Raw genomic sequence first — 20,842 nt, forward strand, 5'->3', positions numbered from 1 at the left:
CGTACAACTTAATTTTTGAAACTTTGTCCATGTTTAGCATGGGAATCCAACTCTTTAACAGTGTAAAAAACTCAGTATGCATGAAATAGCATTTCACCCCCCCTTTAAAGCAATGGTTTAAAAAAAACTATAATAGCAATTCTAATAAAGTCATTATTGAATCATGCAGTCGATTAGCGACTTTTTTCACTCAAGTGAGGTGACGAAACAAATCGTATAATGTTTATCTAACACTCCACACTTGAGACTTTTTTTTAGAAGTCTATATGGGTGAGACACATGCAAAAACATAGTTTTTTTTACTGGTCAATTTTGAGATTTGGGGCTGTTTGTCTGCAGTAACATGTCTTCTTTCAGACTTGTGGTGAAAAAAAAGTCCAAAATACACATATAGGTCTTTATTTTTCTACACCTTTAGTCTATTTGCGTCTGTAGATTCCTAATAAATTCAGTTGCCGTTCTAAATCACCATGGTGCTCTGCGATTGCTGTCTGCACCCTGGAAAGCTCTTTCTCTAGCTCTCTCTCCCTCCCTTCACAGAAGTTATTGACAAAACCTCATTTGATGACACCCAGAAACATTCTAAAAAAAATCATACATACTTATTTATATAAATAAGGCTATTATATATATATATATATATATATATATATATATATATATATATATATATATATATATATATATATATATATATATATATATTATATAAGGCTATTATAAATAAATAATATTATTATTTATGAGTTGTACACTATTCATACATACTATTCATACACTAGTTAATACAAATTGTATTTGATTTTTTTTTTTAGAGCAGTGAATAACTGCTATTAAAATATAATAGGGTATCACTGTTTATTACTGATTTTAAAGGTTACTGAACTCTTGAAATGATTTGGATATACAGTTCAAACAACACAAAACTGGCCCCTCTGTATTAATCGTGGCCCTTCTTGTGCCCCCCAATTGAAAAAATCCTAGAATCGCCCCTGGCCTAAATGATGTTTACTTGAAAGTGTACCAATACAAACAGGCTTTCTGTAAGGGTAGGTTTAGGGTTAGGAGATAGAAAATATTGTTTGGCCAGTATAAAAGTAATAGAAGTCTATGAAAAAGTCCCCACAATTCACAACAAACGTGTGTGTGTGTGACTCTGGACCACAAAACCTTAAGAAGGTTGGGTCTTAAGAAGCTCAGGCATATTTGCTGCAATAGCCAAAAATACAATGTACAGTATGCGTTAAAATTATAGATTTTCCTTTTATGCCAAAAATCATTAGGATATTATGTAAAGATCATGTTCCATGAAGATAATTTGTAAATTTCCTACCGTAAATATATCAAAACTTAAATTTTGATTAGTAATATGCAATGCTAAGGACTTCATTTACTGCTTTATTTAGGTGATTTTATCAATATTTAGATTTTTCTGCTCCTTCGGATTCCAGATGTTCAAATAGTTGTATCTTGGCCAAATATTGTCCTATCCTTACAAACCATACATTAATGGAAAGCTTATTTCGTTTTTTTTCTTTTTCAAAAAATTTACCCTTATGACTGTTTTTTTTTTTGGTCCATATATATATATATATATATATATATATATATATATATATATACATATATATATATATATATATATATATATATATATATATATATATATATATGTATATATATATATATATATATATATATATACATATATATATACATATATATATATATATATATATATATATATATATATATATATATATATATATATATATATATATATATATTAGTGCTATCAATCGATGAAAAATCAACTAATAAATCAAAACATTTTATTAAATTTATCGCGATTAATCCCACCTAACATTAATTTTTTTAAATATACTTTTTATATTGCAATAATTTCACAATTACTCTTCAAATTAATTTACAAACAAACATAAAGACAGTATATTTGTTTAATGTCATCTTTTTTTATGACTGAAGGACAGTATCCATGATACCGATAATACTGATGTCTCTATAAAATTAGTTTTTCCCCCCGAATATTTCCTTTTTGTACATTTAGTCATTTTGCAGATGTTTTATAAAAAGCGACCTACAACTGGGGGATAAATAAAGTGATTCTTCTTAAAGAGGCAAACAGACACTGGAAGTGCCTGTAATACCAAGTTTTAGACATTGTTTAAAAAAAAGTAAAAGATATAAAAAGAAGGAATAAACAAAGAGAAAGGATTTTTTTTTCAATGAAGCCATTAAGCTGTCACTTGAAAATTATCAGCCAGATTATTACACCAGCCAGGAATGGTGAACAAGAATGTTCTGGAAAGTGATTTTGAGTCTCTCTGTGATGGTACCACGTGGCATCGTTCACTAGCAGATCTCAGGGTGTACTCACACTAGGCACAGTTGCCATGAACCAGACCCGAGTACGATTGTCCCCCCTCCCCACTCCCCCTCTGGCCTGCACTCACATATAGGGTTTCAGCATTCGTGCCGGAGGACGCTTACGTCATTATGGTGCGACGGTTTCGGGATAAACAGGAAGAGCGGCGCTATATGAACACAATAGAGTGCATCGCTCTGTTTTCTTTGTGGATAATTTTGTGTCGTTTGGTCCACAGCCCTCTCACAGCCTGTTGTTAAACAGATGTGTCGCCTTAGTGGCGCGAAAATTTCACGTAATCGTGCTGCTCGTTTTAGGATGTTTGCAAGGTACCAGCTGAAGTGCAGCAAGGACTTTGCAGTTTTTTAGTTTTTATGCGTTTTGCACCTCTGCCGTAGACCAAAGCGACCCTTTCCCTGCCATGTTGGTTTTGGAGCGTCGCAAAACCGTGACACAACGCGTCCTTTTCCGTGCTCCGGCACGGTTAGCGCTCACACTGCATGCGAACCGCGCCCGAGTCCAACTGAACTGTGCCCTGACCCACCTCTTCCAAGCGGGCCAGGGACGATTCGGAGCACTCACACTAGTCAAACGAACCGCACTTTGGTGGTCAAATGCACTCGGGCACGGTTCAAACTGGCTAGTGTGAGTACACCCTCAGACTTCTGGAGGGGATGTAGATTTGTAATAGTGAGTGGAAGTAGGCAGTTGCTGAGTCTGTTGTTGTTCTATATGAAAGCATCAATGTCTTGAACTTGATGCGAGCCGCAACTGAAGGAAATAAAGAGAGGTATAACATGGGCTCTTTTGGGTTAGTTGACGACCAGTCGTGCCACTGCATACTGAATCATTTGTAGAGGTTTGATTGTGCTTTATGGAAGTCCAGACAGAAGAGCATGTAGTCCACAGAGCTGTAGTCTAGCCTAGAAATGACAAAGGCCTTGACAAGAGGTTGTGCAGTAAGGTGAGCTGGTCATCAAAGGTTACACCAAGATTTCTGACCAAAGTTGATGGGGAAATTGTAGAAAAGCTGGATGGAGAAATCATATTGTATAGTTGGAGTGGCAGGGAAGACTCAGTCAAGCTCAGTCTTTGCCTGGTTGAGTAGGTGATATTCTTTCATCCATGACGAGATGTCCACCAGGCAGCCTGAGATCTGTGCAACTACTGTTGGATCATCTGGTTGAAATAAAATCTAGAGCTGTGTGGCATCAGCATAGCAATCAGCATAGCAATGGTTGGAGAATCCATGTGCCTGTATGATGGGACCCAGTGATGTTGTGGATATGGAGAAGAGGAGGGGTCCAAGAACTGATCCCTGAGGAACCCCAGTGACAAGTTGATGTGCTTTGGATACCTCCCCTCCCCAAGCCACCCTGAAAGATCTATCAGTAAGATAGGATTCAAAGTGGAATCCCTATGATGCCCAGTGATGAGAGGGCAGACAGAATGATCTGATGATTGACAGTGACAAAAGCAGCAGATAGATCCAGCAGAATTAGAACTGATTATTTGAAAATCATCAGCTGTTATAAAAGTGGTGGGAGGTAGTGGAGGGGGACAGAGTAGAGAACTGAATGTTTTTAAGAGATTACGTGTGTCTGGAGCACTGTTGATCATGTTGTGGAAGTATGAAGATTTTGCAGTATGGACTTCAGCTGAGAAAATGAAAGCAAAGACTGATACATCCTCAGGTCTGACGGATCTTTTGATTTGCACCATTTTCTCTCTGCGGCCCTGGGTTTGGTCCGATGCTCACAAAGAAAATCAGATAATTAGGGATTAGAAGGGGCAGCCTGTGCTGGCCTGGAGGAGAGAGGACAAATATTGTCTAGACAAGAGGTTAAAATATAGCATAGTGTCAGTTGCTGCATTCACATCCAGAGATGAGAAATGGGTAGGTGAGGGAAGAGATGAGGATACTATGGAGGAAAGATGGGAGGGGGAAAGAGAGCGAAGGTTTGGTCTAAATGTAACCGGTATGGGGTGGAGACACACAGGTAGCAAAATGTAGTTTAAATGTAATGAAGAAATAGTCAGAGATATATAGGGGTTTTACCAGAATGTTGTCTGTAATACAACTGCATGTGTAAAATTAAGTGAAGTTGGTTGCCTGATTTGTCCATGCTTGTAGTGGTAAGTCGTTTGAGATCAAATGAAGCAAGGAATGAATGGAATTCTGTAGCATAAGGCTTGTCCAGATGAATGTTGAAGTCGCCAAAGACTAAAAGTGGACTCCCGTCCTCCAGGAATGAGAACAGCAAGCCATCCAGCTCCTCTATGAAGGTGGATAGAATTTGCCCAGGAGGGAGGTAAATTACCTCAACCTGGAGTTTTATAGGAGCTGTTACAGTGATCACATGTGATTCAAATTAGTTATAATTACATAGGGGAAAATGGGTTGAGTATTTCCAATTGTTAGAAATGAGCAGACCAGTGCCCCCCACTCTGGTCAACCTGAGGGGTGGTATGAAAGAAAGAGAAATTGTTAGAGAGAGCAGCTGGGGTGTGAAGTCTTTTAGACAAATTCAGGTCTCAGACAAGCCCAAGATGCTCAGTGTGGAGTTTAAGGAAAAAAGCAGAAATGAAGTCTGCTATGTTGACAGCTGACTGACAATTCCAGAGACCCACAGAGAAAGAAAGAGTGGCAGTAGACAATGCAGGGATAGGATGCAGGCTCGCAACATTGCGTTGACTACTGCTTGTGACATTAGAGTGTTGGAATGACAGGAATGGTTTGGAAACACATGATAGAGGTGAAAAAGAGTGGACAGAAAAGGAAATTGAGTAAAGGGTTGTTGCCTGTTTCGTTGCTCGGTGAAGTTGCACAGGTAAAGTCGCAGGTCTTTACACTCATTGGTCTTCACACAAGGAGGCTGAATGCTTTTGCTGATGCTTCCATTTAACCACTGACTATAGTCATTAAACATCATAGTATAATTGAGAGCTATCAATTGGAACATTTATTAGACTTTGTAAAAGAATAATTTAAGTGAACTTAAAACAATCTTCATATAACCCCTTATTTTATTTTTTTTGTGCCCTCCATCAGAACCATACAGAAATTAAAATTGAAGTTATCAAACACTAACATCTTAAATTAAATAGAGATAAATCCTTAAAGCTATAAAAGTTATTGATTTCCTCTTTTTTTCTTTTCTTTTTTTTTTCTTTGATGAACAAACATCACAGCAGTTGGTTATTAGGTTGTTTTGGCTGCTATTTCTTAATAAACGTGAAGCAGAATTGACACGCATCGTATTTTCTCTCAAATCTCTACCCTAATAATTGAATTGGATAAGTAAGATGAGGGAGACAGTGCTGGGCTGCTCCAGAACAGTTTGGAAAACCATTTCAGAGTTCTTACATGTGACTCATCTATAATATATTACATGAATGAATGCACAGTTTTAAGCTTTAATCACCTTTTTGGTAACTTCATGACTTAACTGACCACAACATTCCATGCATGCAGTTTCATTCACGCTTTGATATGAAAAGATACAGGCAGGCATGGATTAACACACAGGGTTGCCAAGGCTGCAGCCTAGGGTCCCAATATGTGCAGGGGCCTCGTACTGGCCAGACTATTTTTGTATTATTTAAAGCGTTCTTCAGCGTGAACAAAAAAGACCCTCATTGGCATATAAGAAACATCAAAGGAGCCTTTATTGCAGAGGATCTGAAAAAATTAAAGTCTTGTATTGTAGAATGCGAGCTCAGCACCGCCGAGAGAAATTGGTCTCTATTTGCACTTTGAATATAGAGAGAGCACTTATTATTCAAACAAAGAAAGAACTGTTATTTATTTTTTGTTATTTATACTGTTTTTATTTCTCTGTTCAATTTGTGGTAAGGATTTCAGTTAGGAGGTCAAACACTGTAGAAGCTCATAATTCATGTACAGTTCTAAAGTCTGAAGAGACTCACATGAAATCATACAGCAGAGAAACCAGTCAGTTGAACAAAAGCTTATACAGTACTTGAGTGTTGTTGTTTCACTAAGAATTCTTTTTTTAAATGTGTAAAAAACTTGTCTTGTTTCGTGTCTTGAGTTAAGTGTCAGCATTAATGATGAACCAAACAACATTACTGATCCTGAATGGTTATATATATATTTGTGTGTGTGTGTGTGTGTGTGTGTGTGTGTGTGTGTCCGGACAACAAAACCAGCCAAAAAAAAGCACTGAATCGGTCAAAATTACCGATTTTTCTTTTATGGCAAAAATAATTAGAATATATAGTAAAGATCATGAAGATATTTTGGAAATTTCCTACTGTTAATATATTAAAACATTTCTTTATTATTAATATGCATTGCTCAGTATTACGATTTTTTGCACCCTCAGACAAGCTTATTTATTCAGTATATGATGTATAAATCTCAATTTTGACATTAAGACATTAAGGTTTTGTGGTCCAGGGTGTGTTTTGTGTGTGTGTGTGTGTGTGTGTGTGTGTGTGTGTCTATATATATATATATATATATATATAGACACACACACACACACACACACTTGTATGCATAGTCATATAACTTTGCCATCACTTTGGTGTGTTTTGTGTGTAGAGTTTTGAGAAATGGAGCCATAGTTTCAAAAACTGTTTGTAAGCTTTTTGAAAAAACTCAGCACAAAATCAGCATATTACAATCATTTATGGAAGACAAAAAAACAACATGTGACACTGAAGCCTGGAGAAATGGCTGCTGAAAATTCAGCTAAATTAGAAAACATTTATTTAAAATTAGTTTTTTTTATTGTTATTATTAATGCAGCATTGATGAGCATAAGATACTTTTTTCAAAAATAGGAAAAAATCTAACTGACTCAACCCCGTTTATATTATGTATATGACAAATGACTGAAAAATAAATAATATGATTTCTTTGCTTTCATTGCATTAAAAACATTGATAATTGTGGTTGTAAAAAAGGTTCAAAAGTATCTTCATCCAATTAGTACCATATCGTCTTCACTCCACACAACTCTCTTCACTCAACAGTGTTAAAAGTATGTTTGTAAACAGCAGTACCAATTGAACAAACACCACTCTAGTGTAAACCTGAGCTGTGTGCTAAAGCCTGTGGGTTGCATACAGTAAGAGCTCTCTGCAACTACACACGCCACGCACATCCTCTTCTGACCTAAAAACAAGCCTCTTGTCGCCCGCTACATGTACAATGACTCGAGAGAGAAACGTCCCAGATTATGGGTGAGCACTGCAATCACACAGGCCGCGGGACAGCACTCCTCCCCCAGCACTCATTCATCTGGCACTGGAGGACAGCCATATGTCCAGCAGTTGTGGTGGCTGCTTCCATCATTCTGAATTTCAAGAAGGGACTTGGTGTTTGGAAGCCTCAGCTGTCTCAGTGGTAATTGTTCATTTTTAGTGTGTGTGTGTTGTGCATTTCTTCAGATGTCAAGCCAGTCAAGCAGGTGCAGAGAGGCCAGGGAAGTCCACTGTAAAATTTTGTCCCTGTTTTGTCCTGCTCTGTTTGCCTGCAGGACAAAAACCAGGTGTGACTCCTACATAAAGTACCACCTTTAAGTGAGATAATCCACACTAAATGTAAACAGCGACTGGCATTTATAAATGTGTTTTCAAATGTATATATCAAAAAAAAAAAAAAAAAAAAAAATCAGGTAGGGAGCTATTGTGACTTTTTTAGTGTCTTTAAAAAAAAAAACATGATCTCTATTAGACAAACTACATTATATCTCCTAAATATAAAGTGCTTAAGTACTGTACTCAGAAAGTTTTTATCAGCATGTTTCTTTAATCTTTTCATGGTCTCTCTTACCTGTTCTTATATTTTCCCTAATAAAAAAAAGTTTGCAATCTTTCTGTCACTCTCTTTTCTCCAGATGAGCAACTATCTGGTCTTCAACTCTCTGTCTCAAGGGCTTCCTATCATTTCCAAAGAGTCAATAACACTTGTCCTACCCACCTGACAAAAAAATCTTATCCACATACATGACACTGCTTTTAAATCCCAAGAAATTATAATAGCAGTTTGCATTTGATTTAATGACCTCTTAAAATATGTAGGTTATCATTACTAATCCAGGTTCATCACTGTGGATGGGTTCTCAAACAGTAAATTATGTACGGTTACTAATAAATAACTTCCAGATTTGCAGCTCATTATCCCAAATAACTCAAGAAGTAAATATAAATGCAATAACAAATGTGCATTTGCTGTGAAACAACGTCTGTGGCACAAGGGTTTATCATAAGGCATATATTTATCATATTATGCATTGCATAAACGTGTATATTTGATTAGTTTGATTGTTGTGGATTAAAATTTAATAAAGGATTAAAATCATTCCAAATGAATGAAAGCATGAATCACATGTTCCCTTGGCGAATTGGAGATGCACATGTGGCAAGAGCGGTCAGCGCAAAGGCGCATGGGAACTGACAGTGGGGAGCGCGTGAACTTGACTTTGGAATAGAAACAGCCTCCACCTGCACGCGAGCTGGATAAACTTGAGTGCATAGACATTCATCACGCTCTCTCCATAAATTTTTCTATGTCCCAAAATGTCCATGCTCCCAACACACATTTAATGAGTGCCTTGGAAAAATGTCAAGATCCACAATGTGGGTCAAAGCTTTATTAAATTGAGTCTGCTGTTTTTCTAATGAGTCTATTTGAGTCATGTTTTCCAGTAGGCCTACTTATCTGCTAATATTCAGATTTTGGACAGGTTTCCTGTTCATGTGTTATTTTCCCACTCTGTGATTGACAGGACAAGAAGCACAATCCCATGGCACATCATACTCATGTGGACAGATGAATGCCAAAATAAACTGCCATATATCCGCCACAGCACGTCAGTCAAATCCAATGAACGTGTTCATTTTCCCTAACAGAACCAAACAGCCTCTCTGTGTTCAGATCAGAGTTTAAAGCTCGGATATGTGCCTAGAAAATCTCACAGGATGAAACAGCAAAAATAGAGGGGGGAGACCCAAAGCACAGTTGCTGACAGGCACACAGATATGGGTCCCCAAAATAATTCATTTAACTCGTTCGGCACTCAATATTTTCCTGGGACACACACAGACACACAATTTATATATATAGTTTGTACTGATCAAAAAATATGTTTACGGCCATTTTAAAAGTTATTTGTAATGTCTATTACATGGAAAATCAAGGAATTAAAAGCATCATAAATACTAAATAGACCAAAATCTGGGATTTAAGCATGTACACAGGGTGAATCACTAGACTATAGCAATCAGTTTGGGGTTATATATGCTGAATGTTCAGAGATAATGGCCCTTGGATTTCCTTCTGTGGGGTTCAAACCTGCATCATTTCACTGACCATCTCAAGTTTTGTTTTTTGTTTTTGCTTATAACTGTGCCACACCACTTATAACTTTAATGGCTTTCCAAAAATTATCTGAAAATGTTTAAGTAAAAAATTAAATTGACAAACCATGAAGAGGTATTGATGTTATAAGAAAATGGTTTTGAAAATAAAATATATAATAACATTTTGTCAGACATGACCTGAAAGGCACTCAAATGTGATGGAGATCGGGCAAAATGTGAAATCTGAAATGTAGTAACTGAAATCAAATCTTCTTGTTTTGCAATTATACAGTATGCTACATTTTTGTTACAACAGACGTCAGACTCGACCATTTATTAAATTATGATCTTACTGATGGCACCTCTCAAGTTAATTTGAAAACAGAATGAATGATGTAACTTTAATAACAAAATTTATCCACAAAACATTATGTGCATTGTAGATATGTGTATTAACGAGGTGTGTTTACAAGTTATTCAACGATTAGATGTTAAGTCGTTAATCTGTACTATATAATTATACTGTAACATGAACTCTGGAATGTACAGTGAAGAATCAAAATCAATCAAATAAACGTTTTATATGCTAACATTATATATATATATATATATATATATATATATATATATATATATATATATATATATATATATATATATATATATATATACTAGTTGGTATTCCTGTTCATTATAATGTTACTTTTGCAAATATTCTTTCGTAAAAAAAAAAAACGCACACATTTAAAGTTTCAATTGCAATTTTAACGTTAAGAGGGAACGCTGGTGAACAGATTTCAACACAACACCAGCGAAGCGATTTCAGGGAGACATGAAACGTGCGCGTAAATCAGAGATGCTTGCGCGCTCTCCTTTCTGATTCCTCCCTGTCATTGTTGTTGTTTGGTGCATCCTCTTGCCTTCAAGCCTCAAACGCAACATTATAGCAGTTAATGGGAAATATATGTGACACGCGTGTCAAACCTGTGTAAGCTCGCGAGCACAACTCACCTGCGTTCCGAAGTTTCTTGTTTCTGTAGACGGAGAAAATCACCAGCAGGTTTCCTAAAATATCCACCACTATAGTGAATATGAGGAAACACCCGAGAGTTGTAGTGACCCAGGGCGGCCGGTGAAGTGCTTGCTCGCTAGGGTCCAGTGCAGAGCTGTTCAGAGAACTCCCATTCATAAACATTGTATATCTTCATGAAACTTTTCACAGTTAACAAAATAAACCGTGCAGTTCAGGTGGCGCGTCTCTCAGGTGGGATGTCATCTCTTCGTGAGGTCTGGAGAAGTTGCGCGCCCCGAATAACTTTCCTCGGTTCTCTCGTCGGGGCATTCGTGTGTCTGGGTCTGCACTTTTATGGCAATGTGTGCAGTGTGCACCCATCACAATGTTGCTACATGACATCCACGGGTAAACTTCAAAGCTCCTGTGAACACGTGAATAACTGCAGTGTTGTGTGTTGCCACCCTGTGGTCATCATCGGTGATGTTGCATTCATTCACCCGTTTTATCTATGAGATCCTTTTCATCCCCTCATTCATTTTTATTTATCTGAACTTAAAGAACCTTTAAATCCGTCTTCGTCGCTACATTCAGGAAAATGTAGGATCCGTGATAGATAGATTGTTATAATTCGGTTTTAACCCTAAATTAACATAATTTCTATAATTCGGGGTATTCAGTTTCTGCACAACTAGACGAACTTAAAAAAAAAAAGCATGTTTTCAAAGAACCTTTACAAACCTTTGTGCGATAGTTTTAATAAAAGGTCTAACATATTAGGAATACTTTAAACTTTAGTTTAGCATAAGCCTATATAGAAGAAACTCTGCAAGTTCGTCATATCAATTGAAAAACAATTATTCCATCAAATTCCTCAAAAACACTGCTAATGTTTAACCTTGTTTGTCTCTTTGTATTAAGGCAAGTCTGTGGATTTTGGCTTCTGAATTGAGTGCATTACTGCTTGTCCACTTTTCCTTCAATGCTTCAAGAAACCTTCCTGCAAAGCTACCTGAACTTTGTGCAAGTGCACCTAGGACAAAAGCTGCTTTTAACCCAAAGGATGGTCACAGCAAATGTTGATTTATTTTAGTTAATAGAAGTTAATTGATAAAGAAAACAATATAGGCTATAGGGTGAATACTGGTAAAGTGGGACACTTTCTGATAATTTATATTTCTGCATACTTTTTTATTATGATCCAAATGTCTTAGCCGCTCATATGATACTATTCTAAATAGCTTTGGAGCTCTACTATACTATAGACAATAAAAAAGAAAGAAACATTAAACACAGGATGGATGACTCTTTCTCAAACACACAATGACCCCAAACCACATTTTTCAAGGCGCTACTGTCAAACTGGGACACATTTATTGGAAAACTGGGACACTTAAAACACATTCAGTTGTTATTCAAGTGTAGGCCTTATAAATTAAATACAGAATAACAATATAAACAACAATAATATAAACCACTTTTTTTAAGAAGGGATTGGCTCAACTTTTGCCCTGGCTTCTGACCTAGCCTATTCTTTCCATTCCTTATCTCCTTCCTCCCTGTCCTCTTTTCTGACATTGGATTCTGAAATATGTAAAAATATAACATTATTCATTCATGTTTATTTACTATTAGCTAGTAGAGATGATCGGGTCACCTGGCGCTAAAGGGATCTGTCACGTCACATTTACAAGTGCCAAAACGGTATTTTTTTTGTTTGAATTTCGTAATAAAAGGGTGTTTTTTTTTATTTATCATAAGTAACCCGCTCTATCTAGCCTGTCGGTCTCTGTGTCCTCTTTGCTTCGCGTATTTTCTGTATGTGAGAAAATGGATGTGTGGCGTGAGAGCATGTGAAAAGTGTTAATTGCGTGTGTCTCACAGTGAATGTGTGAGAGCTGGCGTAGTTTAAGTCAGTCTTTGTTGAAATATCTAGCTAACTAACTAAATGTATGAGGGACATATAAAAATGTAACTCAATTCCTCCATAAGAATGACTTGAATGGCTGTCCCAGTTTGCCAGTAATACCCTGTCCCGATTTAACAATATGCTATTGGCAAACTGGGACAGTGTCAAAATCGCATAAAAAAAACCCAAGAAGATTAATATGAATGTGAGTTTTAAAAATTCTGATTCACCATTACTTCCTATAACAAACTATGTAACAATTACAAATGATCCATGAGTTGTTTTATTTTTATAACCTTAACATTATTTACCGCAGAATGCTATGTCATTTTACTTACCATCACAGTTCACTGCAAGGGTGTTATATATGATGTGCCACACCCTGGAAGTGATGTCATAGCCACAGATCTTATTTTTCTTTTTTGTCACATACTTGCTACTGATGAGCTCAGTGTGGTTTTTTAGTAAAAAAAAAAAAAAAAACATATCCATGTAAAGATATAAATTATTAAGCTTTACTATCCCACTTTACCCACTGTCCCACTTTACCAGTATTCACCCTATATTATTAGGCAAGTTATTAAACTGATGATAATTTTTTTTTTCCCAAACACATTTTACCCATTCCAAACCACATCAATCCTAATAACTTATATTGATTTTGTATTTAATCATTTATAAGTGATAAATAATTGTCCATGAAGTCTGGAAGTTAAAAACTCCTTATATTCAGGTGTGCAAAATTATTAGGCATGTTTTCTTTTACTGATAAATGAGCCAAAAAAAAAAAGAGGTTAAACGGAGACTGAGATGTTGAAAATAATGAAATCCCCATGAGAAATATTAAAAACTAATGCAATACAGAAATTCCAAAGTTAAGGCATGACCATTGGACAGCAAAATGCTCACTGGGACAGCGGTATCAGAAAACAAAAAGCCTGTCCAAAGGTCATATCTTAACTTTGCAATTTCTGTATTGCATTAGTTTAAAATATTTCTCATGGGGATTTGATCATTTTTGACTTTTCAGTCTGAGTTAAACCTCTTTTTTGGCTCATTTTATCTGTAAAAGAAAACATGCCTAATAGTTCTGCATTCCTGAATTTAAGGAGTTTTTAACTTCCAAACATTTATGGACAATTATATCACTTATAAAAGGCCAAATACAAAATGAATAGTAGTTATTAAGATTGATGTGGTTTGGAATTGTTAAAATGTGCTTGGAAAAAAATGATCATCAGAATATCAACGTGCCTACTAATTATGCACGCTCAGTGTCAATTCATTTTTATATAATTTATGAATATTTATATTGATTTTCTTTATTTTTAATTTTATTTGAAAGGTATTTTAAGTGTAGATCTTTACTTTTTTTGAAATAAATGTGTCAAAAAATAAAAATCGCTTTTTATTGTACTGTATTGTAAAAGTATTTTATTGTATTGAATTGTAGCCAACTATATTGTACAATTGTTAAGTAGTTGTATCGAATACTTTTTCCAGGACCAGGCCTCAGTATGAAGATAAAGGTTAGAATCGTGATTTTTCACAATTTGGACCTGCAAAAAAAGGCGTAATATCAGACTTTACAACCGAACAGTTTAATAATTAAAGTGCACTGGACAGTGGTAGGGTGAGAGCTAGAGGCAGAGGATACTATGACGGCACTCATACAGTGTCATCCCCTTTTGTGACTGTAACCTAAATACTTAAAACATCTTAAGGAGAGCAGGCTGTCTCCTCGCCTTCAGTTCAAAAACTCGAGCTTGTGCTGTCCCATCATCACTCTACCCCCAGCAGAACTGTTCAAGCAGCCTGTCAGCCTCCAGCCATTAAGATGCAATTTTAATGCAGTGCTGCGCTGCTAATGGCTCCAGTCGTGAAAGCAGTTAATTACGGTGTCTCTCTCTCTAGCTCCATCTCTCTTCAAACTGTCAGGTGGTCTAAAGGGAGACTTAACTGTGAAAGATTTTTACATTTACAATGAAAAGACTAAGCAGCATTAAACTCATACAAAACTATTTGCTCTCTCTCTCTGCCAAGGACGTTGCAAAGAAAAAATATTTTAAGAATGTACACATTTAACCTGCAACACTATATTATAATATTGTGTGACTGTTTTATTATTTTTTGTGAAATTTTCACAAACTTGTCCCTCAGTTCTGAAATAATTATAGACCACTATAGCCAAAATGTTGTCACAAAAGTCAACAGGAGCAGAAGAGACTAAGAAATTAATGCTAATGTTTATTTCAGCATCTTAGCTTCTATTATTATTTCTTTGTAAAGTTGTGTTTTTGTTGTTATTGTTGTTGCTGTTGTTTCAAAAAGAGCAATATTTTAATATCTCTAATTTTGCTTCTGTGAATATCCGTCTTATTTTAATCTAAAATCATACCATGTGGGAGACAGCAAGACAACGCTAAAGCCTTCACCCACCTGTCACAGCCACAGGACACCATCATCCATTTGTGTTTGTGTGTGTGTGTGTGTGTGGCTCCAGGAGGAACACATGAGAGTCATAAATCAGAACCACATTAATAAATAATGACATGCCTTATGCTCAAAACCATGAGACAATAAAATAATCTGATCTTGGCTTAGCTTCAAATTCACATGTGCAAACATGTGAGCTAATGTTCTTATATCAGTAAACAGGAGCTGCTCCGTTTAACCTTTCTTTGACCTCCAATTTAGTTCTTATTATTGTAGCACAGTAAACTTTGCCATCTACTGGAGAATGACTGGCATATACAGGTACGAATGCTATAACACATTTAGGATCACTAATTTACTACCAAGACAAAAATACAAAAATAGTTGCTGTATACAGTACAACATTAAATGAAGATACTTACATAAATTAATTTTTCCACATTAAAACAGAATGTGGATTCTCTCTCTCTCTCTCTCTCTCTCTCTCTCTCTCTCTCTCTCTCTCTCTCTCTCTCTCTCTCTCTCTCTCTCTCTCTCTCTCGTTACAGCTGTTTCCCACTTCACGTTGTGGTTTGATCTGGGGTCAATAAATATGATCCAATAGCGACCTCTGCTGTTTGTCACACGATGGTGCATCAGCCTTACCTAACGGTGCAGTGGACTGAGGCTGCTTGGGAACTTTTCAGGCGTTTTTGAAGCAGAAGACTTGTTCAGGAAAGAAATGTATGCAATGGATGTCAGGTAGAGGGTGAGAAGAAACAGAAGAGAGAGTTGTGCTACTTCATAACAGATGTAAAAATGACAAAACATTAAAAAATAATTATTTGATTAAAATATAATCAAATACAAAAGAATAGTTCTGTAACTGTGTTTTATTTAAGTATTTTCAATTTTGCAAAGCAGTTTATCTCATACCAGTGTTTCAATTAATACACCCCCCCCCCCAAATGAAAATGTGATGAAAATGGCTCATCGTCAGATCATCAAATATATGTTTTTTTTTTCCTCTGTTGAAACATAGATACATTTAGTATAGTAGAAATAAAAAAACAAATACATCATTACCACACATTGTAACTTTAGACCAATACCAATACCATTACCAATACCAGTCCATAATTCATAACAATGCTTCCACCATTGAGAAAGTCAGTTGTCCTCTCAAATTAAAGTCCACTGACAAATTTGGGATGTTTTTGCTTGTAAATTATGCTTGATCTGGGCATGTCACTCTCCTGATTTAGAGTAGATGACATTTTCTCGAAATAAATCAATATTAGAGAACTTATTTATTCAGTATTTAAGCTGGAAGCTACGGTTTGAAGTTAAAAGCATCTTAATGATAGACTTGTTTCTTACAAACACACAGCTTTTCTATTTGCAAGACAGTAACTGATGGACTGGAGTCGTGTGAATTACTTTTGTGATGCTGTTTATCTCAATTTAATAATAAACTGATGATAGAATTTGGTGTGAAGCATCAGATTCAGAAATATTAAAATGAGCTCAGTCAAAATTCATTAAACAGCAAAATTATAAAAGTGTGAAATTCACCATAGCAAGTCAAAGCAGTTGGACATTGAGAAATTGATAGAGCATTCTAGGTTCAAAGTTAAAAACATTTGAATCGCAGCTTTTATGTTGTGTTGATTACTTGTGGATTTTTATAATGCTGTTTCCATTACTTATATTACAAAGTGTTATTAAACTTGGGCTCAGATAAGTAAAAAAAAAAAGAAAAAAAAAAAAAGGTGGCACTGAAATCTAATTGCAAACTGTCATTTTTCATATCCAAGATTTTGTATATACAATTAAAATGATTTTTGCATGGCTATAATTGGAATATCATTCTGACAGAAGCAAAATAAGTAAATAAATAAATACTGTTCTTGCAGTAGGAAATTGCTGACTGGTTCCATCATCTGCAGTATATGAAAAATGCTTGAGCCCAGCAGAAAATCACAGGAGACAATAGTCCATTCTTACCCTGTCATTCCTCCAGCATCTCCACTGCCCACAGATCATCTGTTCTGCTACACAAACACACACACACACACACACTCCATGTTGGAATGCTGGATGCGTTTCTATGAACCTCCAGATATAGAAAACTATGCAGGACACATCTTACATATACAGTCGTACAGTTCTAAAATGAATTGAATATACCTGGATTTTCCATCATGGAATTCTTTATCATGACTTCAAGAAAGTCATTTTTATGTGACATTCCTGAATATTAAAAGTAAATCCAAAGGTTGCACAAACATTTTCCATACGCTATGCATATGCCTTGGAGACACCTATGGAGAAAGCAAATAAATGAAGTCTGCAGACATCTAAGAAGAGGCACAGACATGCCTTTGAAGTATTTTTCATGTACATTCGCCATATTTCTTTACAGATCTCTGAGCTTCTGCTGGGTGTGGGAAAAAACGGTTAATGAAAGTCAGTTCCTGTGAAGTCATTCAAACTCACATCATATAGAAAAGCAGTGCCGAGGTACAGTGTATCCAGACATTTGAACGCAGTGCAGCATTAGATCAGACAGCAGTGCTGAATGGGCAGTGTTTCACCAAAATACAATAAAAATAGTTGGAAGATGTTTTGAAAATGTTTCCACCCTGCAAGAGACCCAGGTTCTATGTACCTAAAGGTAACACTTAAATTACTTCGAAACATATGCAGTCTTTCCTAAATAATAAACACTTTCTTTACTGAAAATGTGTGAATGTTATTGCATTACATAACAAAGCATTGACTGATTTCCTCAACTTAAATTTAGATGGGTCGATAAATAATTTACAGAAAATAATTATGCTTGGTTCATGAAAGAATTCAAGAAGTCAATTCTCAGGTCTCTGTGCTCCTCTTGTGAGGATGCATACTGCAGATAAACCCCTCATCCATCAGGATTAAGTTCTCGTTTGCTTGACCACTCTATAAATTTTAACATTATATATTGTAGGGATGAAAAGTAATGTCCTGTTCATATACCACTAGGGAGCAGTATAAAACTCTGTAAAATTTAAAGTGTATCTATAATTTTTATAAAACAGACACATAATAACCCAATTACATCACCTGCTTTATATTCCAATGTACCTAAAAGGTAACACTTAAGTAAAGGAACCAGTTCTCACAATTAACTACGTGCTTATTAGCATGTCTATTATTGACATATTGGCTGTTTATTAGTATCTACTAATGAAGAACATATTCTGCATGACCATATTCTACATCCTTAGACCCAGTAAAGAAAAGAAAAAACCAACCTTACTAATTATTAATAAGCAGCAATTTAGTATTTTGAGGCAAATTTCGTACTTAGTAATGGCAATGTCAACTAAGTTTTATATTTGTATATAATTTAATAACATACTAATATTTGTATTTTATTTCAACTTTGATTCGGTTAAAACAAAATCTTTAGGTTTAGTTATAATAATAACACTGAAGTTTGGAGTGTTATGAGTGAGAGAATTTTTGGGGGGACTATCCCTTTAGGTCTTCCTAAAATAAAATGATTGCACTAAGGAGAATGAGGTATGAATGAATCATTGATGAAGCTGCATCACTGACCCAGAGTTCATCTCATCCTTAATTTCTTTCTTCTACTGGTCACAGAGTGATACACGAGGGCATGACCTCTGGAACAGCATAGTCAGACGTTTGTCAGACCCAATGGTGAGGCTTCCCTCCTCTTACTGACAGCTCTGATTTAGTTCTCCTGCACCTGAATCACAGAGATAACTAATGGGTCATGGAGCCATTGCCCAGCAGACCCGCCGCTGGCTCACAAAACCTGTTCATGCACAACACTAAAGCACTAACACAAGCCAAAAGACATTCTTTTACAGTTTAATAACCCAAAATAGTCATAAATCAAACAATACACTGTGAAATGTGCTGCATAAGAAAAACAATTGCATGGACAGCAATTCATATTACGATAAAAAAAAGATTGCATGCCTCCCATCATCATTTAGGTAGCAAGCTCTGCACAAGTGAGAGATGCATCCATGATCAAACTACAACATATACATTACAATATGCAACAATATGCATAACATTTAAGAGAGTTTCCTCCTGAGATCACTCACTTATTTCACTGACACAGCTTCCAGTATTCATATAAAAAAGATGACAAATATATATATATATATATATATATATATATATATATATATATATATATATATATATATATATATATATATATATATATATTGATATATATATTGATATATATATTGATATATATATATATATAAATTACACATAACAGTAGTGTATTCAGTGATAATGTCTTACAATTATATGCAACTCAGCCTCATGGATATATAAATATTCCAATCATAAATACTGTATGTTTGTGGGTGTGCAGCCAAATGTGATTACGATTAAAATCAAAGGAATTATTTTTCGATGCAATTAAAAGGGATCATTTTTACAAACTGACATTTTTTTCATAAGATTCGATTTAATACTATAAGGATTAAGTATGTGCTGTATTGTAAATTTTCACATGTGATCATTTTTTCTTTGATACTGTAGTATCTTCCTATGATATACTGTACATTCACAATATATATGGTACCCAAAACAAATGAAACAAATCTGCGACGAGCCAATTTGAAAATAGATCCACCAATTTCAAAAAATTACTGTGAAGACAGGCTCTGCTTCAGCTGAATATGAATATAGTGCAAGATCATAATTAATATATGTAAACATGTCAATAACAGAACACACATAAGAGGACCATGAAACTTGACACTTTAAATGTGCAGTAATATATAAATAACACTGACCACCATTGTTTTTAGAGATATTAATGTTTGTCCCTCACAAACCAAAACAAATCCAATCCTTCCTCTGAAAATCTTTCATATACTTTTATCGCATGACAAAATGATGAACAGCATAATGATGAAATATAAAATGAATAACAACAGTATGACGACAAAATAATACACTACAGCAATAAAGTTTTTTCAGTTTCTGATATCGACTGAATGAAGAGAATTTAGTGTGAATATTTTATCGTAAACAGTATGTGGTGCTCTCTTTGCTCTTTATTTTTTGCTACTTTTAATTGCTCTGATCTCAACTTTTCTATCATTTCTTTCCGTTTCTTTTCATATGCTAATCTGTGCAATTCTCTTTCTTCATTTAAAACACTGAGATGGATCTTGGGATTTAGAAAACTAGATCAAAATACCAAAACTGTTTTCTCAGACTTCTCTAGTTGCACTTTGTACTCAGTATGGGGTTGAAGAGCGTGCCACTAGAATAAAAAAAACACACACAAAACATGACACTTTTCTCGAAGACAAAGACATTGATGCACAAGTAGATATACACAAACACCTGACTAAACAAGAAAAGAAAGAGGGGAAAATAGAGAGAAAATGAGACTGGTGAAAAGAAACAGACACCCTGAGTGGAAACCAGACATTGTTGTGCACAGAAGACCAACTCTAAAGCTTAAATTCTCTACTGATCTGCAACTATTCCTTAAATTTCTTCTTCTTAAATATTTTGTATTTGTAAAAGTATGTTTAGATATTTGACTTTTACAACTGACAGTGCACATGAGGGAGGGAAGGTTATAAAAATAATTAATTTTGTACAATAATATTCCAAAACTGCACATTAAACGATTTCTCCGAAATGAATGTTCATGTTTCATGCTGATGAATTACTATTTGTGTATATTTTTCCATGTATCTGGCGTTCATTGAAAGAGAGATGGTATTTG

General features: G+C 35.3%; 1 protein-coding gene across 1 annotated transcript in view; it reads right to left on the reverse strand.

The window, feature by feature from the left end:
* Positions 1 to 11,187, reverse strand: part of LOC113044183 (melatonin receptor type 1A-A) — a 53,385-nt gene extending 42,198 nt beyond the window's left edge. Inside the window, exon 1 of the mRNA XM_026203894.1 lies at positions 10,733 to 11,187. Within this exon, the coding sequence (XP_026059679.1) occupies positions 10,733 to 10,916 (184 nt within the window). The 5' untranslated portion in view covers positions 10,917 to 11,187. The remainder of the gene's footprint in view (positions 1 to 10,732) is intronic.
* Between the last annotated feature and the right edge of the window lie 9,655 nt (positions 11,188 to 20,842).

The sequence above is a fragment of the Carassius auratus genome, chromosome 26, assembly GCF_003368295.1.
Source record: "Carassius auratus strain Wakin chromosome 26, ASM336829v1, whole genome shotgun sequence".
Lineage (NCBI taxonomy): Eukaryota > Metazoa > Chordata > Actinopteri > Cypriniformes > Cyprinidae > Carassius > Carassius auratus.